We start from the raw sequence: 22,500 nt of genomic DNA, 5'->3' as shown, positions 1-22,500 counted from the left end.
CCGTCTCCAATTCTGGTCACCGCACGCTTTAGGAAGGATGTCGAGGGTCTTGGAGTGGGTGCGGAGAGAGATTGGGCAGAATGGTTCCCAAGGGACGAGGGATTAATGCGGAGAGACTGGGAGAAGCTGGGATTGTTCTCTAAGCAAAGGTTCAGGGTGTCACGGCCATCCCCGGCCCACTCACCTTGGCCTCTGGCGGCAGGGGGTCACCGCGGAGGACGTAGTAATGCACGCAGGTCCTGCGCAGCCACAGGGGGAGGGGCCCCTCGACGAACACGGGATGCTGCGGATTGTGCCGGGCTAGCAGATCCCGTTGATCTGGACTCTGGATTCCTTGAGGAGGGGGGAGAAAATGGGTGAGAGATTGTTAGACCTCGCGCTGGATCCCACAAGGCACATGACGCTCCGAAACTCACTTGGCGCTGCGCCTCACACGCTTCATCCATCTCAATCTCTCCCAATCATTCCGTTACCGTGGCTATATGGTCCACTTAAGCTCTTCCCAAGCATTTTACTGACATACGCAGTGACGAGAGCATCTCCCCAGACCCTCAAGGCACAGATGAACGAGCTTCCACACATTTCTCCAACTCCTCAGCCTCTCCTCACCCCCACCCCCGAGACCGGTCTGACAAAGCTGGCTTCACACATCGCGATCCCATGGCCGGCGCGATCGCACGTTAGTCAGGTCGAAGAGGGACCTCAACTGCTCACCGACAACGTGCGGCAAGTGGATCTTGTAGCCCTCTGGCTCCAGACGGGCGTGCGGCTCCTGCAAACACAAGTTTTCGGAGATGTTAGACTGAGGCGATGGTGTGCGGTCCGAGGGGGAGGGCGCAGTCAACGCGGGGTCGGAGGGCTGACGGGGCCAAACGGGTGGCGGAGAGCCCACCTCACCCAATCCTTCGCTCCTCATCCAAAGCCCACTGACCCTGTTGACGTGTCACCAGGACATTCGACTGGGGGGTGGGGGTGGGGGGGGCCGCGTCGCAACCCGACCCGACCTCCTCCTCGCGGCGCCCGCTTCCCAGCGCCAGTGGCTTCGATGGCGATGAGGAGGCCCCTCATCAAGCTCCTCGACGGTGAGGGGGTGGAAAGGAGTCACACAGAATGCCGCGCCCCCCCCCCACCCCCCACCCCGGCCTGGTCTCACCTGGTAGACGGTGATGTTGCTGCTCAGGTCGTTGGCGATCCTCCGCAGGCTCAGCCGGGCCAACTCCACGGGGTCCGCCGGCAGGGGCTGGGGCACGGGGAAGGGGTTGGCGTGCTTGAACCGGGGGAACCAGTACAGGAGACGCTGGTACTTGCGCATCGGATGGCTCTTCTCACCAAAGATCTGAACCAGCAGGGATTTGGTCTCCGTGTTCGGCAAAATCCCTGTCGGGCGCAGGGGGAGAAATTAAATAAAAACACAGACAAGGCAGTCGGCACGTCGCAGGCCGGCCTATTCCCACCTCCGGAATATCGCTCACTCTCCAGACCGCTGCATCGCAACCGCTGTGGACACGACCCCACCCAGTGTCTTCGTTCCCGCCAGACTTCAGCGTCACTCGACTTTTCAACTCCATTGGACAACGGAGCCCCTCCTCAAGCCCCTCGACCCCCCTCCCCATTTCCATAATCTCCTTCCAATTCTCATCCTCCTGTTCAATCCCTCCATGTCCCCTCGCCCCCTCCCTCCCTATCTCTGTAACTTCCTCCAGCCCAGACAACCCTCCCTATCTCTGTAACCTCCTCCAGCCCCGACAACCCTCCCTATCTCTGTAACCTCCTCCAGCCCCCTACGACCCTCCGAGATCTCTGTAGCACCTCCAATCCCGTCCTCTCAAGCATCCCCCGATCCCCATCGCTCCACCATTGGCAGCCCTGCCTTCAGCTGTCCTGGGGGGACCCGGATCTCTGGAGTTCCCTCCCTGAACCTCTCCGCCTCTCTCTCTCTCCTCCTTTAAGACTCTCCTTAAAACCTCCCTCTGTGACCGGGTGTCAGGTCACCTGTCCCGAGTGTCTCCTGAGGTGGCTCGGGTCAAGTTATGGTTTGATAATCGGTCCTGTGAAACACTTTGGAGATGTTTTCGGATGTTAAAGGCACTATATAAATACACATTACTGTTTGCATAGAGAGAGGAGAGGGACTGAGAGAGATCAGACAGTACCTACAATAGTTTCCTGATGGTCAAAAACCAGCAGAGACTTGGAGCTGCACAGTGACAGTTTCAGCTGAAGCTCACCCCACCTCCAGACATCTCAAAAAGTACTTCCCGGCCAAAGTCGGAATGCAGGAGACAGGGCAGCCAGCTGTCGCACAGCAAGATCCCACAAACTGCAATGACGACGACTACCCTGAATACTTCTTCACGACGTTGGTTGAGGGATAAATATTGGGTCCCAGGACACCGGGAATAATCCTCCCCGCTCAGTCCCTCTGACAGTGCAGCACTCCCTCAGTACTGACACTGAGGGAGTGTCGGTCTGGATTATGGAGATCAAGTCCTAGAGTATATACATCTCCCTCCGACAGTGCAGCACTCCCTCAGTACTGACACCGGGGAGTGTCGGTCTGGATTATGGAGATCAAGTCCTAGAGTATATACATCTCCCTCCGACAGTGCAGCACTCCCTCAGTACTGACACCGGGGAGTGTCGGACTGGATTATGGAGATCAAGTCCTAGAGTATATACATCTCCCTCCGACAGTGCAGCACTCCCTCAGTACTGACACCGGGGGAGTGTCAGCCTGGAATATGGAGATCAAGTCCTAGAGTATATACATCTCCCTCCGACAGTGCAGCACTCCCTCAGTACTGACACCGGGGGAGTGTCAGCCTGGATTATGGAGATCAAGTCCTAGAGTATATACATCTCCCTCCGACAGTGCAGCACTCCCTCAGTACTGGCACCATGGGAGTGTCGGCCTATAAAGGGTTAAATTATGAGGCTGGGTTGCACAGACTGGGCCTCTCGGAGATTAAAGTTGGGAGGGTGATCTAATCGAGGGGTTTAAGATGATTAAAGGATTCGATGGGGTCGACAGAAAGACACTATTCCCTCCGGTGATCGGTGGAGAGTCCAGAACGAGGGGGCAGAACCTTAAAATTGGAGCCCGGCCATTCAGGGGTGATGTCAGGAATCATTTCTTCACACAAAGGCGGAGTGGGAATCGGGAACTCTCTCTCCCCAGAAAGCTGTCGATGCCGGGGGGCGAGGAGGGAGGTTGGGGGGGGGGGGTGGCGACTGGAATTTTCAAACTCAGATTGATAGAGTTTTGTTGGGTGAGGGGATTGATTAATGGTGAGAGAACCGAGGCAGGGAGATGGAACACAAAGAAATAGGAGCAGGAGTAGGCCATTCAGCCCTTCGAGCCTGCCCCACCATCCAATAAGACCATGGCTGAATCTGTCCCAGGACACAACTCCTCTTCCGGGCCTGCTCTGCCTAACCCTCGACTCCCCGAGATTTCAAAAATCTATCTACCTCCTCCTTAAATACATTTAGTGACCTAGCCTCCACAACTCTGAGGTAGGGAATTCCAGAGATTCACCACCCTCTGAGAGGAGAAATTCCTTTGCATCTCAGTTTTAAATTTGTGCCCCCATATTCTGTAACTATGTCCCCTAGTTCGAGATTCCCCCACCTGTGGAAACAACTTCTCAACATCCTGTCAAGCCCCCTCAGAATCTTTTGTTTCAAAAAAAAAAACCTCTCATTATTCTAAACTCCAATGAATAAAGGCCTAACCTGTTTAGAAGTCCTTGATAAGACAATCCCTTCATCCCAGGAATCAACCTAGTGAACCTTTTCTGAACTGCCTCCAATGCTAGTATATTCTTTCTTAAATACGGGGACCAAAACTGTACGCAGTACTCCAGGTGCGGCCGCACCAACATCTGTACAGTTGGAACAAGACTTCCCTACTTTTAAACTCTAACCCCCGAGCAATAAAGGCCAAAGTTAAGTTTAGTTTAGAGATACAGCACTGAAGCAGGCCCTTCGGCCCACCGAGTCTGTGCCAACCATCAACCACCCATTTATACTAATCCTACACTAATCCCATATTCCTACCACATCCCCACCTGTCCCTATATTTCCCTACCACCTACCTATACTAGGGGCAATTGCTAATGGCCAATTAACCTATCAACCTGCAAGTCTTTGGCATGTGGGAGGAAACTGGAGCACCCGGAGGAAACTCACGCAGACACAGGGAGAACTTCCTAATTCCTTGCTGCACCTGCATGCTAACCTTTTGTGTTTCATGTACAAGAACACCCAGATCCCTCTGCACTGCAGTATTTTGTAGTCTTTCTCCATCTAAATAATAATCTGCCTTTTTATTCTTCCTACCAAAGTGGATGACCTCACACTTTCCCCACATTGAACACCATCTGACAAGTTTTTGCCCACTCACTTAACCTATCTATATCCCCTTGCAGATTCTTTGTGTCCTCATCACAACATGCCTTCCCACCTATTTTTGTATTGGCAGCATATTTGGATACATTACACTCTGTCCCTTCCTCCAAGTCATTGATATAGATAGTAAATAGTTGAGACCCGAGGACTGATCCTTGTGGCACCCACTAGTTACGGCTTTCCAACCTGAAAAAGACCCATTGATCCCGACTCTCTGCCTTCTGTGTGTTAGCCAATCCTCAATCCATGCGAATACATTACCCCCAATACCCTGAGCTCTTATTTTGTGTAATAACCTTTTATGTGGCACCTTATCAAATGCCTTCTGAAAATCCAAATATACTACATCTACCAGTTCCCCTTTATCTACTCTGCTTGCTATATTCACAAAGAACTCCAACAAATTTGTCAAACATGATTTCCCTTTCATGAAACCATGTTGACTCTGTTTGATTACATTATGTTTTTCTAAATGTCCTGCTATTTCTTCCTTTAATAATGGACTCTAGCATTTTCCCAATGACAGATGTTAAACTAACTGGTCTATAGTTTCCTGCTTTCTGTCTCCCTCCTTTCTTGAATAGGGGTGTCACATTAGCGGTTTTCCAATCCGCTGGTACCCTACCGGAATCCAGTGAGCTTTGGTAAATTATGACCAATGCCTCCACTATCTCTGCAGCCACTTCTTCGAAAACCCTTGGATACAGGCCATCAGGTCCTGGCGACTTGTCTGCCTTTAGTCCCAGTTTGTCCAGCACCTTTTCCCTCATGATAGAGATTGTTACACGTTCCTTCCTCCCATTAACACCTTGTTCATCTATTATTGTTGGGATGTTTACAGTGTCCTCCACTGTGAGGACCGATGCAAAATATTGATTTAAATTATCTTGCATCAGTCTTCACAGTGGAGTGAGATACAGAGGAGCCATGATCTCATTGAATAGTGGGATAGGACTGAGGGGCTGAATGGGCCTCCTCTTCTTCCTGTGTAACAGGCTCGAGGGGGGCTGTATGGGATCCTCCTGTTCCTGTGTAACAGGCTCGAGAGGGGGCTAAATGGGCCTCCTCATGCTCCTGTGTAACAGGCTCGAGGATAGAGTACAGTGGGAGAGAACAGGAAGGGGTTTGTGTCCATTGGGATTGTGTACAGTGGGAGTGAACGGGAAGGGGTTTGGGTCCATTGGGATTGTGTACGGTGGGAGTGAACGGGAAGGGGTTTGGGTCCATTGGGATTGTGTACGGTGGGAGTGAACGGGAAGGGGTTTGGGTCCATTGGGATTGTGTACGGTGGGAGTGAACGGGAAGGGGTTTGGGTCCATTGGGATTGTGCACAGTGGGAGTGAACGGGAAGGGGTTTGGGTCCATTGGGATTGTGCACAGTGGGAGTAAACGGGAAGGGGTTTGGGTCCATTGGGATTGTGCACAGTGGGAGTGAACGGGAAGGGGTTTGGGTCCATTGGGATTGTGTACGGTGGGAGTAAACGGGAAGGGGTTTGGGTCCATTGGGATTGTGTACAGTGGGCGTGAACGGGAAGGGGTTTGGGTCCATTGGGATTGTGTACAGTGGGCGAGAACAAGAAGGGGTTTGGGTCCATTGGGATTGTGTACGGTGGGAGTGAACGGGAAGGGGTTTGGGTCCATTGGGATTGTGTACGGTGGGAGTGAACGGGAAGGGGTTTGGGTCCATTGGGATTGTGTACGGTGGGAGTGAACGGGAAGGGGTTTGGGTCCATTGGGATTGTGCACAGTGGGAGTGAACGGGAAGGGGTTTGGGTCCATTGGGATTGTGCACAGTGGGAGTAAACGGGAAGGGGTTTGGGTCCATTGGGATTGTGCACAGTGGGAGTGAACGGGAAGGGGTTTGGGTCCATTGGGATTGTGTACGGTGGGAGTAAACGGGAAGGGATTTGGGTCCATTGGGATTGTGTACGGTGGGAGTAAACGGGAAGGGGTTTGGGTCCATTGGGATTGTGTACAGTGGGCGTGAACGGGAAGGGGTTTGGGTCCATTGGGATTGTGTACAGTGGGCGAGAACAAGAAGGGGTTTGGGTCCATTGGAATACACGTTTCCCACTCACCATAGTTCTCCATCTGTTCCAGAACCTGAATTGCACACTCCTGCTGTCTGGGGAAATGGTTAAACATGCGCTGGATGTAATTCCGGGGCACAAACACCTCCTTGGGGAACACGTCGAGCAGCTTGTTGTAGACTGCGAGCTCCCGCTCCACCCCGAACTCCGGCATCTTCTGCAGCGCCATGTAGATAAACTCCACGTGACCCCGTCGCCGGATGTCCTGCTTGCAGAAGGCCCGCAGGACGCGCTCGTAGGTGTCCCTGGTCCTGGAATGGCGGGAGGCTTTCTCGAAGAGGTCCTCGGAGGTGACCAGGGCTCGCCCCCGATTCCCCGGATCTTTCGGCGAGTCCGCCAGCTCAGGGAAGTTAATCGGCGGTCCTTTGGCACTCCAAGGGCTCGTGTGGATCCTCGACAGGTGATCTGAAACCCTCTGGATGAAGAGAAACACGAGAGCGCTCAGTGACAGACATAGTCACTGCAATAAAGCCCATCAGAGCACAACTCCTGGAAACGCAAGAGTCAACAGGAATCACAACATCAGGACAGGAACAGTATGGGGTTAGATACAGAGTAAAGCTCCCTCTACACTGTCCCCATCAAACACTCCCAGGACAGGTACAGTACGGGGGTTAGATACAGAGTAAAGCTCCCTCTACACTGTCCCCCATCAAACACTCCCAGGACAGGTACAGCACGGGGGTGAGATACAGAGTAAATCTCCCTCTACACTGTCCCCCATCAAACACTCCCAGGACAGGTACAGCACGGGGGTTAGATACAGAGTAAAGCTCCCTCTACACTGTCCCCATCAAACACTCCCAGGACAGGTACAGTACGGGGGGTTAGATACAGAGTAAAGCTCCCTCTACACTGTCCCCATCAAACACTCCCAGGACAGGGACAGCACGGGGTTAGATACAGAGTAAAGCTCCCTCTACACTGTCCCCATCAAACACTCCCAGGACAGGGACAGCACGGGGTTAGATACAGAGTAAAGCTCCCTCTACACTGTCCCCTATCAAACACTCCCAGGACAGGTACAGTACGGGGTTGGCTGCTCAAACGAGAAACTGGCCCAAAAAAATCTCAACAACTCTTTTGTTTGAAAGTTCCCCACTGAAAAGTGGAATAAAAGAAAGGAAATCTCAAAAGGGAGCTTTGAAATGCCCTTTTTAAAAAAGCTGGGCACAGCAAACTAAAATAGGGTTGGCTGCTGTCTAATTGGAGTGCTGACTGCTGATTGCAGCAACGAGCCTCAGCTGACAGTGCTAGTGGCAGTTGGAGGTTGCAGAGGTGGAGAGAGGAGCTGGACTGAGCAAGGGAGAACAGTTGCAACCAAGCAGAGGGAGAACTTCAACCACAATCGCCATTAAAGAGTAGAAAGAGACATTTTTTGGAAACAAGGCTTCGTCTGGAGGTGGGTGCTGAACACCGGTAATTTGCTTTGGACTGTTGGGGGAGGAACAAGGGGTGGTGCTGCCAATTCAGCAGGAATCTGTACTGCTGCAACAAGCACACAGGGAAGCTCCCTCCCCACCCCAATTGCCCAGCCTGGGCAGCTTCAGCTGACCCAGGTGAAGGCACCTCCCCCAACCAGAAGACCAAGTGCAAAGACTGTTTTAAGTGTGCTGTGAGCACCACCTCCAGAAAGCAAGTCATCCCTTACAGCCTGCCTTTGCCTCTCCTCTATTACCTCAGCCTCTCCACTAACCTGTTGTTTGTTTGTGTTTTTTTTTAAAATACATATTCAATATCTTTTGTGATCTTTTGTTATTCGGTGTGCAAGCCCACAATTTGGGGTGGGTTTAGCTCTTCGACCCATGGCAAGCCCTTCATCACCGGTGGAGGGGCCCTCTACTAACTACGCAGCTGCAGCCTCTGTGGCTGCCCACGTGGCCCCGTCACCCTTGAAATTGATAACATCCAGCCATGGGGTGAAGAGCTATCCCCACCCCAACATGTCTATTGAGGCCTGCGGAAAGGCAATGGCTGAGGTTGTCGGCCCCTCGGCCATTGTTGCGGCCTCAAAGATGTATGGAAACGCTGTGTTCTTTTTGAAGATCGAGCGGGCGGTGTCCCTGGCCCTGAGTAAAGGGCTCACTGTGGGGGGGACCTTCCTGCCAGTGGACCCTCTGGGGGCCACTGCGCAGCGGATAATGCTATCCAACATCCCACCCTTCATTCCCAGTGAGCTCCTCCTCCCCCACCTGCACCATCTGGGGGAGGTGAGGTCAGGGATCACCCCAGTCCGGCTTGGTCATCGGGGGCACAGCCTCCGACATGTCTACTCCTTCCGCCGTCAGTTATTTATGCAGCTGGTGCAGGAGGAGGACACGGAGGGCCAATTTAATGTGGAGTTCCAGGGAACGGCCGACCGCGTCTTTTGGACCACGGACGGGGCGCGGTGCCACGTCTGCAAGGGGGTGGGGCACGTTCGTAAGAACTGCCCCAACCTCCTCCCACTACCCCCACACATCCAACAGACACCGTTCAGTCGGTTCCGGAGGCTGTGGTTTTCACAGCCTCCAGTGGGGAGGGGAGTGCCCGTCCGAGCGGAAGGAAGACGCGGAGGAAAAAGAAACATCAAGAGGCGCGTCCCCTGGACACATTGACCCAACCCGAGCCTGAGCTCAGCCCAAAGCCCGTTCTCATGGAATCCACCTGTCCCAGGGCTGGGCTCAGGCCCAGGGTGACTTAAAAAAAAAAGGAGGGTGCGGAGGCGGAGGCCTCTGATGACGTGGAGGTCTCTGAGCCTCCGCGCCCTAGTGGGAAAAAAAGAGGAGAAGGCACCCCTCCACAGAGGTAACGAGGGGCCCTGAGGCGCAGGGCCCATCTGTTGGAGGGGAGCCCTCTCCTGTTTCGAGTCCTCAGGTTTCCCCTACCGCCACCACCAAGGCTGCAAAGTCTGGGCAGGAGCTCCCTATTCCTCAGGATGGAGGGGAGAGGGAGACACCTGTACATGTGGCCCCTCCAGGGGAAGCCAGTGGAGCCCTGCTTGTGGTGGGGGAGCATGGGGACACCGCCCATTCTGTCACTGGGTCGGGTGCCGAGTGGAGGGGAGGGGGAAGCCCTGAAGGGTCAGCGCTCCCAGCCAGAATCCACTCACCACCAGGAGACACCCGACCCGGTTATAACAGAGAATGCTGCCCCACCTGCTGGGCCTGTGGGTGCTGGCGGAGCGGGAGATGGCCTCCTCTCTCCGCCTCCTGTCTCGGCTCCAGCTGGATTTCCAGAGTCCGGAACTTCTGTCTCCCCTGGACCACTCGTTGGCCTGGGGACGGAGGTGGAGGGGGGTCCTGAACTGCTGGCGCCCACAGGCTCCAGTTTCACAGTAGAACCCAGAGAGAACTCCTCCGCCATCGATCCTGGGGGTGGGATCGTGACGGAGGCAGGACCAGCTGGCGCGGCCGGGACGTCCGCCCCACAGAATGTGGTGGGCGTGTCGGCCGCTGGCGGTGATGACCCGGAGGAGGACGAGGACTCTGTGTGGGGCACGGAGGATGACCTTGATTCCATCGCCAGTGAGGTGGTGGAGTCCCTCGTGCCACCGAATCTCCTCTCATCCCCACAGCGGAACTCCGGGATTTCCTCGCGGCTTGCAGGGGCTGCCGCAATAAAGTGCAGCTGGCCCTCGGCAGTTGGTAGAGACTGGCGCAAATCATCCAGTCCGTCCGTGCGACCCTCAAAAAAGCGGGCAAGCGCACAGGCTTGAAACTAGTTGAGAGTCAGCGTTTTAATGCATTCCTCAATGGGTTGCAGGGGGAGTGGAAGGCCAGGTGCACTTCCACTCCCTCCTCACAGTGAGAATTGGTAACGGGTTTTAAGGACCTTTGACATGAAGATAACCATAGCCAGCCTCAACATCAACGGCAGCAGAGGGGCTCACCGCAGATTTCACAATCTCTCAGTCCTTAGGGAAGGGAGATACGCGGTGAGCTTTCTGCAGGAAACCCACACCGTTCCCCGAGACGAAGCCACCTGGCTCCTGGAGTGGCAGAGTGGGGTCTACATGAGTCACCTCACCCCTATTTCTAGTGGGGTGGCTATCTTGTTGGCCCCGACTTTTCAGCCGGAGATCTTGGGGGTTAAGGAGCTAGTGCCGGGCCGCTTGCTCCACCTCACCGTTCGCCTGGGTAGCGTGCCGCTCCACTTTGTGAACGTGTACGCGCCCAGGCCCGGCGCGTTGCAAGCGCGCTTCTTTGAAGAAGTGTCCGCTCTCTTGAGCTCCATCGATAGCGGCGAGTGCATCATCCTCGGGGGGGATTTTAACTGCACCCTCGAGGTGGGGGATCACTTCGGTCCCCAGCGCGGCCAAGCGTCGGTGGAGAACTGATCAGCACCCTTAACTTGGTGGACGTTTGGCGGAATCTCCATCCCGACTCCAGCACCTTCACGTGGAGGTCTGGAGGAGGAGGGTTGCGAATCAACCACCTCTACTTTTCTCAGGCGTACGTCTCCCGCGTCTCGGTGGCCTCCATGCGGCTGGTGCCGTGCTCGGACCACCGCCTGGTGTGGGCGGAGTTCACTCCGCTCTGCACGCGGGCGGGGTCCGCGTACTGGCACTTTAACAACCGGCTGCTGGAAGACGAGCGATTTCGGGACTCGTTCTGTCGATTCTGGGCCGACTGGAGAAGGAAGCAGGGGGGCTTCCCCTCCTTGAGGCTATGGTGGGATGTGGACAAGACTCACATCCGCGTCTTCTGTCAGGAGTACGCGAAGGGGTCAACCAAGAGGCGGGAAGCCGAGATGGGGCGCCTTGAGAGGGAGGTGCTCGACTTGGAATCCCAACTCGGTCATGCCGTCGCGGACCCGGCCCTGTGGCAGGTGCACAAAGCGAAGAAGGGCGCGCTGAGGGACCTGCAGCTCATAGGGTCCCGAGGCGCGTACGTGAGGTCGCGGATCCAGCTCCTGGAAGATTTGGACCGCGCCTCACCCTTCTGCTACTCGCTGGAAAAATGGCGGAGGGTCCGTAAGCAGCTCATCGAGCTGCTGGCCGACGACGGATCCTCCATCACGGATCCGGAGGGAATGGGCCTCCTGGTCCGTACTTATTACAGTGCGTTGTTCTCTCCGGATCCGTCCAGCGAGGACGCGCGCAGAGTTTTGTGGGAGGACCTGCCGCTGGTCAGCCCGGAGGGCGCCGAAGGATTGGAGGCTCCGCTCATGTTGGCGGAGCTGACTGGCGCCCTCCACCAGCTCTCGAGGGGCAAATCCCCAAGGCTGGACGGGCTGACCGTGGAGTTCCTCAGGGCGTTCTGGGACGTCCTGGGGGATGATTATGCGCGGGTCCTGGGGGAAAGCCTGGCGACCGGGGAGATGCCCCTCTCGTGGCGCAGGGCGGTCATCGTCCTGCTGCCGAAGAGGGGCGATCTCCGCCTGCTTAACAACTGGCGTCTGGTCTCCCTCCTCAGCACGGATTATAAGATCTTTGCCCGGGCTATGTCTACCTGCCTGGGCTCCGTGCTGGCCCACATGATCCACCCCGACCAGTCCTACACGGTCCCGGGCCGGTCCATCCAGGACAACATCCACCTGGTCCGGGACCTGATCCATCTTTCCCAGAGGACTGGTCAGTTGGTCGCCTTTCTCTCCCTCGATCAGGAGAAGGCAGGAGTTGGAGACGAAAGTCACCGCTCGGCTGGGGCGCTGGACAGGACTGCTCCGAGTGCTTTCCTACAGGGGCCGAGCGCTGGTCATAAACCAACTGGTGGCCTCCATGCTGTGGTACCGGTTGGTCACTTTGGCCCCGCCCCCTGCATTTGCCACCAAGATCCAGAAGAAACTCGTCGATTTCTTCTGGGGCAGGAGGAAACACTGGGTCTCTGCCACGGTCCCGAGTCTCCCGATCGAGGAGGGCGGTCAGTCGCTGGTGTGCGCCCGCACCCAGGCTGCGACTCTCCGCCTTCGGACCCTGCAGAGATACCTGTACGTCGAGCTTCCTCCCAGATGGTGTGCGCTGGCGACGTATTTTTTACCCCGCTCGTGTCACTGCCTTCAAAACGACACGCAGCTCCCGGTGGAATCCGTTAGCCGCGCCTCTCTGAGGGAGTTGCCTGTATTTTTCCAGGATCCATTCCAAGTCTGGAACATGGTCGCCTCCAGTCAGGGCGCTCCCCCGCCGGCGGAGGAGCGCGCCTCGGCTGTCCGGGCGGCCGACTCCAGGGAAGGTCCGGCGGGCGGAGGAGTAGCCGAAACCCCCGGGACGCCCCTCACTGCAGGTGGCGAGGGGGCTCGGGAGTGCGGAGCGATCCCGGCCGAGCTGACCCCCGCTCGGCCGGAACTGATCATCGGACCCAGGCCCCGAACCCCTCCTCGGGAGCCAGTCCCGCACAACCCGAGCCGCCTCTCGGAAATGCCCTCCGTGCCATTCCAATCGGCGCGGAAGGGTTTCCTGTACGGGCTGCTTCTGCACACTCTCCACTTCCTCGCCCTCGTCAGCCAGCCGGACACGCCCTGGCGGTCTGCGTTGCCATCTGGCGGCGAGGGGAAACCCTGATGGAGGTGTCTCTAAGCGGGAGTCTTCCCCCTTTACATCGGGGACATGGGTGGGGGGGGGAGAAAAGAGGGTGGGAGGAGGGTGTTGCACAGAGCAGGCCCGTGCAATAAGCTTTTAAGTAGGTTCACGGACTCCCAGGCCGCCTGTACTTTCTGCGGCCTGGACGAGTCCGTGTTCCATGCATATATGGAGTGTGTGAGGTTGCAGCTCCTATTTGAGTATCTGAAGGGGCTGCTCCTCAAATTCTGGCTGCACTTCAGTCCCACGCTCCTGATCTTTGGGCACCCGGTGCGAAGGGGCATGGGCCGGGAGGAGGATCTCCTCGTCAGTCTGCTCCTGGGCCTGGCCAAGGTGGCAATTCACAGGCCCAAGCTGCGGGCCGTCGGGGGGTCCGTCCTCCCCGATTGCCTGCCCCTCTTCCGCGGTTACGTTCGCGCCTGGGTGTCCCTGGAGAAGGAGCATGCGGTGTCCGCCGGTACGCTTGAGGCCTTCCGTGACCGGTGGGCACCGCAGGGACTGGAGTGCATTGTCGACGCCGAAAATGGCATTTTAATTTGAGGTTTTTGTTTAGTTAAATGTTTTTGATAAAGTTATTTTAAAAATATAAAAATGTATACAGAGGGGGCCTGAGGAATAAAGGCCCCCTCGACATGAAAAATATAAAAGGGACCTGGATTATAAAGGCCACCTTAAAAAAAAAACAGGGGTTAGATACAGAGTAAAGCTCCCTCTACACTGTCCCCAACAAATACTCCCAGGACACAGGGTTAGATACAGAGTAAAGCTCTGACCTCAGGTGACGCCTCAACTCACCAGCCATGCTACGATCCGCCAAGATGGTCCCGGTTGCCACGGAGACGCTGGGATCCTCCGCCAGGCCGAGGCCCGCGAGCACAGGCCCAGCACGCAATGTCTGACGCAGCTCATAGCGACATCAACTGGAGTGCCTGAGAAGGAGAGAGTGTGAATGAGTGAACAAATAAAAGGGAGAAGAGGATCAGAACAGTTCCCACAAGAGTCAGAGCACGGCCCCGGAAAGACAGATGGAACGCCATCCAAACAATTCCAGAAAGCAACAGGTGCCCGCGTTAAAACATTCCTGCCGTGGGATCTTGCTGTGCGCAGCACGACCGCTGCCTTTCCGCAGGACGCAATAGAGACTGCGAGGCACGTTCGGGGCATGGCCCTGGGCTGTCTCCTTTCCATCCAGAAGACTTCAAAGTAAAAGTGCGGACATTTAGAATGGGATTCTTGTATGTAAACAGTGCCCCGTGACAGTTTAGAATGGGATTCTTGTATGTAAACAGGTCACGGTCACAGTTTCACTCCATCGACAGTCAAATGCCACCTTCTCTCCTGAAACCAACTGCGCTGAAAACAGGGAGAAACAACAGTCATTTCTCCAATGTCTTCACCTACCCCCACCATTCTCTAGTTACACAGAGCTCTCTCTCTCTCGAAAACAGATATTATATAGAATTCCACACCCAGTCTCTATTCCCTCTCTCTCTGGTTACACAGAGCTCTCTCTCTCTCTCGAACAGATATTATATAGAATTCCACACCCAGTCTCTATTCTCTCTCTCTCTCTGGTTACACAGAGCTCTCTCTCTCTCTCTATAACAGATATTATATAGAATTCCACACCCAGTCTCTATTCTCTCTCTCTCTGGTTACACAGAGCTCTCTCTCTCTCTATAACAGATATTATATAGAATTCCACACCCAGTCTCTATTCTCTCTCTCTCTGGTTACACAGAGCTCTCTCTCTCTCTATAACAGATATTATATAGAATTCCACACCCAGTCTCTATTCCCTCTCTCTCTGATTACACAGAGCTCTCTCTCTCTCTCTCTATAACAGATATTATATAGAATTCCACACCCAGTCTCTATTCTCTCTCTCTCTGGTTACACAGAGCTCTCTCTCTCTCTATAACAGATATTATATAGAATTCCACACCCAGTCTCTATTCCCTCTCTCTCTCTGGTTACACAGAGCTCTCTCTCTCTCTATAACAGATATTATATAGAATTCCACACCCAGTCTCTATTCCCTCTCTCTCTGGTTACACAGAGCTCTCTCTCTCTCTCTCTATAACAGATATTATATAGAATTCCACACCCAGTCTCTATTCTCTCTCTCTCTGGTTACACAGAGCTCTCTCTCTCTCTATAACAGATATTATATAGAATTCCACACCCAGTCTCTATTCCCTCTCTCTCTCTGATTACACAGAGCTCTCTCTCTCTCTCTATAACAGATATTATATAGAATTCCACACCCAGTCTCTATTCTCTCTCTCTCTGGTTACACAGAGCTCTCTCTCTCTCTCTATCACAGATATTATATAGAATTCCACACCCAGTCTCTATTCTCTCTCTCTCTCTGGTTACACAGAGCTCTCTCTCTCTCTCTCTCTCTCTATAACTGATATTATATAGAATTCCACACCCAGTCTCTATTCTCTCTCTCTCTGGTTACACAGAGCTCTCTCTCTCTCTATAACTGATATTATATAGAATTCCACACCCAGTCTCTATTCTCTCTCTCTATAACTGATATTATATAGAATTCCACACCCAGTCTCTATTCTCTCTCTCTCTGGTTACACAGAGCTCTCTCTCTCTCTATAACAGATATTATATAGAATTCCACACCCAGTCTCTATTCTCTCTCTCTCTCTCTGGTTACACAGAGCTCTCTCTCTCTATAACTGATATTATATAGAATTCCACACCCAGTCTCTATTCTCTCTCTCTCTGGTTACACAGAGCTCTCTCTCTCTCTATAACTGATATTATATAGAATTCCACACCCAGTCTCTATTCTCTCTCTCTCTGGTTACACAGAGCTCTCTCTCTCTCTATAACAGATATTATATAGAATTCCACACCCAGTCTCTATTCTCTCTCTCTCTCTGGTTACACAGAGCTCTCTCTCTCTCTCTATAACTGATATTATATAGAATTCCACACCCAGTCTCTATTCTCTCTCTCTCTGATTGCACAGAGCTCTCTCTCTCTCTCTCTCTATAACAGATATTATATAGAATTCCACACCCAGTCTCTATTCTCTCTCTCTCTCTGGTTACACAGAGCTCTCTCTCTCTCTCTCTCTCTATAACAGATATTATATAGAATTCCACACCCAGTCTCTATTCTCTCTCTCTCTCTCTGGTTACACAGAGCTCTCTCTCTCTCTCTATAACAGATATTATATAGAATTCCACACCCAGTCTCTCTTCCCTCTCTCTCTGGTTACACAGAGCTCTCTCTCTCTCTCTATAACAGATATTATATAGAATTCCACACCCAGTCTCTATTCTCTCTCTCTGGTTACACAGAGCTCTCTCTCTCTCTGTAACAGATATTATAAAGAATTCCACACCCAGTCTCTATTCTCTCTCTCTCTCTGGTTACACAGAGCTCTCTCTCTCTATAACAGATATTATATAGAATTCCACACCCAGTCTCTATTCTCTCTCTCTCTCTGGTTACACAGAGCTCTCTCTCTCTCTATAACAGATATTATATAGAATTCCACACCCAGTCTCTATTCTCTCTCTCTCTCTGGTTACACAGAGCTCTCTCTCTCTATAACAGATATTATATAGAATTCCACACCCAGTCTCTATTCTCTCTCTGGTGACACAGAGCTCTCTCTCTCTCTAACAGATATTATATAGAATTCCACACCCAGTCTCTATTCCCTCTCTCTCTGGTTACACAGAGCTCTCTCTCCCTCTACAACAGATATTATATAGAATTCCACACCCAGTCTCTATTCTCTCTCTCTCTGGTTACACAGAGCTCTCTCTCTCTCTCTATAACAGATATTATATAGAATTCCACACCCAGTCTCTATTCTCTCTCTCTCTGGTTACACAGAGCTCTCTCTCTCTCTCTCTCTCTATAACAGATATTATATAGAATTCCACACCCAGTCTCTATTCTCTCTCTCTCTGGTTACACAGAGCTCTCTCTCTCTCTATAACAGATATTATATAGAATTCCACACCCAGTCTCTATTCTCTCTCTCTCTGGTTACACAGAGCTCTCTCTCTCTCTCTATAACAGATATTATATAGAATTCCACACCCAGTCTCTATTCTCTCTCTCTCTCTGGTTACACAGAGCTCTCTCTCTCTCTCTCTATAACAGATATTATATAGAATTCCACACCCAGTCTCTATTCTCTCTCTCTCTCTGGTTACACAGAGCTCTCTCTCTCTCTCTCTATAACAGATATTATATAGAATTCCACACCCAGTCTCTATTCTCTCTCTCTCTCTGGTTACACAGAGCTCTCTCTCTCTATAACAGATATTATATAGAATTCCACACCCAGTCTCTATTCTCTCTCTGGTGACACAGAGCTCTCTCTCTCTCTAACAGATATTATATAGAATTCCACACCCAGTCTCTATTCCCTCTCTCTCTGGTTACACAGAGCTCTCTCTCCCTCTACAACAGATATTATATAGAATTCCACACCCAGTCTCTATTCTCTCTCTCTCTGGTTACACAGAGCTCTCTCTCTCTCTATAACAGATATTATATAGAATTCCACACCCAGTCTCTATTCTCTCTCTCTCTGGTTACACAGAGCTCTCTCTCTCTCTCTATAACTGATATTATATAGAATTCCACACCCAGTCTCTATTCTCTCTCTCTCTGGTTACACAGAGCTCTCTCTCTCTCTATAACAGATATTATATAGAATTCCACACCCAGTCTCTATTCTCTCTCTCTCTGGTTACACAGAGCTCTCTCTCTCTCTCTATAACTGATATTATATAGAATTCCACACCCAGTCTCTATTCTCTCTCTCTCTGATTACACAGAGCTCTCTCTCTCTCTATAACAGATATTATATAGAATTCCACACCCAGTCTCTATTCTCTCTCTCTCTGATTACACAGAGCTCTCTCTCTCTATAACAGATATTATATAGAATTCCACACCCAGTCTCTATTCTCTCTCTCTCTGGTTACACAGAGCTCTCTCTCTCTCTCTCTCTATAACAGATATTATATAGAATTCCACACCCAGTCTCTATTCTCTCTCTCTCTGGTTACACAGAGCTCTCTCTCTCTCTACAACAGATATTATATAGAATTCCACACCCAGTCTCTATTCTCTCTCTCTCTGGTTACACAGAGCTCTCTCTCTCTCCATAACAGATATTATATAGAATTCCACACCCAGTCTCTATTCCCTCTCTCTCTGGATACACAGAGCTCTCTCTCTCTCTCGAACAGATATTATATAGAATTCCACACCCAGTCTCTCTTCCCTCTCTCTCTGGTTACACAGAGCTCTCTCTCTCTCTCTATAACAGATATTATATAGAATTCCACACCCAGTCTCTATTCTCTCTCTCTGGTTACACAGAGCTCTCTCTCTGTAACAGATATTATATAGAATTCCACACCCAGTCTCTATTCTCTCTCTCTCTCTGGTTACACAGAGCTCTCTCTCTCTCTGTAACAGATATTATAAAGAATTCCACACCCAGTCTCTATTCTCTCTCTCTCTCTGGTTACACAGAGCTCTCTCTCTCTCTATAACAGATATTATATAGAATTCCACACCCAGTCTCTATTCTCTCTCTCTCTCTGGTTACACAGAGCTCTCTCTCTGTAACAGATATTATATAGAATTCCACACCCAGTCTCTATTCTCTCTCTCTGGTTACACAGAGCTCTCTCTCTCTATAACAGATATTATATAGAATTCCACACCCAGTCTCTATTCTCTCTCTCTGGTTACACAGAGCTCTCTCTCTCTCTCTCTCTCTAACAGATATTATATAGAATTCCACACCCAGTCTCTCTTCCCTCTCTCTCTGGTTACACAGAGCTCTCTCTCTCTCTCTATAACAGATATTATATAGAATTCCACACCCAGTCTCTATTCTCTCTCTCTGGTTACACAGAGCTCTCTCTCTCTCTCTCTATAACAGATATTATATAGAATTCCACACCCAGTCTCTATTCTCTCTCTCTCTGGTTACACAGAGTTCTCTCTCTCTCTCTATAACAGATATTATATAGAATTCCACACCCAGTCTCTATTCTCTCTCTCTGGTTACACAGAGCTCTCTCTCTCTCTCTCTATAACAGATATTATATAGAATTCCACACCCAGTCTCTATTCCCTCTCTCTCTGGTTACACAGAGCTCTCTCTCTCTCTAACAGATATTATATAGAATTCCACACCCAGTCTCTCTTCCCTCTCTCTCTGGTTACACAGAGCTCTCTCTCTCTCTCTATATAACAGATATTATATAGAATTCCACACCCAGTCTCTAATCTCTCTCTCTGGTTACACAGAGCTCTCTCTCTCTCTGTAACAGATATTATAAAGAATTCCACACCCAGTCTCTATTCTCTCTCTCTCTCTGGTTACACAGAGCTCTCTCTCTCTATAACAGATATTATATAGAATTCCACACCCAGTCTCTATTCTCTCTCTCTGGTTACACAGAGCTCTCTCTCTCTCTCTCCACAACAGATATTATATAGAATTCCACACCCAGTCTCTATTCCCTCTCTCTCTGGTTACACAGAGCTCTCTCTCTCTCTCTCTCTATAACAGATATTATATAGAATTCCACACCCAGTCTCTATTCTCTCTCTCTCTGGTTACACAGAGCTCTCTCTCTCTCTCTATAACTGATATTATATAGAATTCCACACCCAGTCTCTATTCTCTCTCTCTCTGGTTACACAGAGCTCTCTCTCTCTCTATAACAGATATTATATAGAATTCCACACACAGTCTCTATTCTCTCTCTCTCTGGTTACACAGAGCTCTCTCTCTCTCTCTCTCTCTCTCTCTCTAACAGATATTATATAGAATTCCACACCCAGTCTCTCTTCCCTCTCTCTCTGGTTACACAGAGCTCTCTCTCTCTCTCTATAACAGATATTATATAGAATTCCACACCCAGTCTCTATTCTCTCTCTCTCTGGTTACACAGAGCTCTCTCTCTCTCTATAACTGATATTATATAGAATTCCACACCCAGTCTCTATTCTCTCTCTCTCTCTATAACTGATATTATATAGAATTCCACACACAGTCTCTATTCTCTCTCTCTCTGATTACACAGAGCTCTCTCTCTCTATAACAGATATTATATAGAATTCCACACCCAGTCTCTATTCTCTCTCTCTCTGGTTACACAGAGCTCTCTCTCTCTCTCTATAACAGATATTATATAGAATTCCACACCCAGTCTCTATTCTCTCTCTCTCTGGTTACACAGAGCTCTCTCTCTCAAACAGATATTATATAGAATTCCACACCCAGTCTCTATTCCCTCTCTCTCTGGTTACACAGAGCTCTCTCTCTCTCTCGAACAGATATTATACAGAATTCCACACCCAGTCTCTATTCTCTCTCTCTCTCTGGTTACACAGAGCTCTCTCTCTCTCTCTCCACAACAGATATTATATAGAATTCCACACCCAGTCTCTATTCCCTCTCTCTCTGGTTACACAGAGCTCTCTCTCTCTCTCTCTCTATAACAGATATTATATAGAATTCCACACCCAGTCTCTATTCTCTCTCTCTCTGGTTACACAGAGCTCTCTCTCTCAAACAGATATTAAATAGAATTCCACACCCAATCTCTATTCTCTCTCTCTCTGGTTACACAGAGCTCTCTCTCTCGACAACAGATATTATATAGAATTCCACACCCAGTCTCTATTTTCTCTCTCTCTCTGGTTACACAGAGCTCTCTCTCTCGAACAGATATTATACAGAATTCCACACCCAGTCTCTCTTCCCTCTCTCTCTGTAACACATATTATATAGAATTCCACACCCAGTCTCTATTCTCTCTCTCTCTCTCTCTCTGGTTACACAGAGCTCTCTCTCTCTCTCTCTCTCTCTCTCTCTCTATAACAGATATTATATAGAATTCCACACCCAGTCTCTATTCTCTCTCTCTGGTTACACAGAGCTCTCTCTCTCTCTGTAACAGATATTATATAGAATTCCACACCCAGTCTCTATTCCCTCTCTCTCTGGTTACACAGAGCTCTCTCTCTCTCTCTCTCTCTCTCTCTCTATAACAGATATAATATAGAATTCCACACCCAGTCTCTATTCTCTCTCTCTCTGGTTACACAGAGCTCTCTCTCTCGAACAGATATTATACAGAATTCCACACCCAGTCTCTATTCTCTCTCTCTCTGGTTACACAGAGCTCTCTCTCTCAAACAGATATTATATAGAATTCCACACCCAGTCTCTATTCTCTCTCTGTCTGGTTACACAGAGCTCTCTCTCTCAAACAGATATTATATAGAATTCCACACCCAGTCTCTATTCTCTCTCTCTCTGGTTACACAGAGCTCTCTCTCTCAAACAGATATTATATAGAATTCCACACCCAGTCTCTATTCTCTCTCTCTCTGGTTACACAGAGCTCTCTCTCTCAAACAGATATTATATAGAATTCCACACCCAGTCTCTATTCTCTCTCTCTCTGGTTACACAGAGCTCTCTCTCTCAAACAGATATTATATAGAATTCCACACCCAGTCTCTATTCTCTCTCTCTGGTTACACAGAGCTCTCTCTCTCTCTGTAACAGATATTATATAGAATTCCACACCCAGTCTCTATTCCCTCTCTCTCTGGTTACACAGAGCTCTCTCTCTCTCTCTCTCTCTCTCTCTCTATAACAGATATAATATAGAATTCCACACCCAGTCTCTATTCTCTCTCTCTCTGGTTACACAGAGCTCTCTCTCTCGAACAGATATTATACAGAATTCCACACCCAGTCTCTATTCTCTCTCTGGTTACACAGAGCTCTCTCTCTCAAACAGATATTATATAGAATTCCACACCCAGTCTCTATTCTCTCTCTCTCTGGTGACACAGAGCTCTCTCTCTCTCTCGAACAGATATTATACAGAATTCCACACCCAGTCTCTATTCTCTCTCTCTCTGGTTACACAGAGCTCTCTCTCTCGACAACAGATATTATATAGAATTCCACACCCAGTCTCTATTCTCTCTCTCTCTGGTTACACAGAGCTCTCTCTCTCGAACAGATATTATACAGAATTCCACACCCAGTCTCTATTCTCTCTCTCTCTGGTTACACAGAGCTCTCTCTCTCTCTCTCTGTAACACATATTATATAGAATTCCACACCCAGTCTCTATTCTCTCTCTCTCTGGTTACACAGAGCTCTCTCTCTCTCTCTCTCTGTAACAGATATTATATAGAATTCCACACCCAGTCTCTATTCCCTCTCTCTCTGGTTACACAGAGCTCTCTCTCTCTCTCTCTCTCGATAACAGATATTAAATAGAATTCCACACCCAGTCTCTATTCTCTCTCTCTCTCTGGTTACACAGAGCTCTCTCTCTCTCTGTAACAGATATTATATAGAATTCCACACCCAGTCTCTATTCCCTCTCTCTCTGGTTACACAGAGCTCTCTCTCTCTCTCTCTCTCTCTCTCTCTCTCTATAACAGATATTGTAT

At 50.4% G+C, this 22,500-nt stretch overlaps 1 protein-coding gene across 1 annotated transcript in view; it reads right to left on the bottom strand.

Annotated features, from left to right (window-relative positions):
- The window catches only part of ecsit (ECSIT signaling integrator), an 18,836-nt gene extending 4,403 nt beyond the window's left edge, over positions 1-14,433 (bottom strand). Inside the window, 5 exon segments of the mRNA XM_068027346.1 lie at positions 185-333; positions 715-772; positions 1,154-1,377; positions 6,489-6,915; positions 13,795-14,433. Coding sequence (XP_067883447.1) covers positions 185-333; positions 715-772; positions 1,154-1,377; positions 6,489-6,915; positions 13,795-14,187 — 1,251 coding nt within the window. The 5' untranslated portion in view covers positions 14,188-14,433.
- Between the last annotated feature and the right edge of the window lie 8,067 nt (positions 14,434-22,500).

The sequence above is a fragment of the Heterodontus francisci genome, unplaced genomic scaffold (genome assembly GCF_036365525.1).
Source record: "Heterodontus francisci isolate sHetFra1 unplaced genomic scaffold, sHetFra1.hap1 HAP1_SCAFFOLD_1864, whole genome shotgun sequence".
Taxonomy (NCBI): domain Eukaryota; kingdom Metazoa; phylum Chordata; class Chondrichthyes; order Heterodontiformes; family Heterodontidae; genus Heterodontus; species Heterodontus francisci.
Note: the sequence above shows the minus strand (reverse complement) of the source record. Positions and strands in the feature narration are given on the sequence as shown.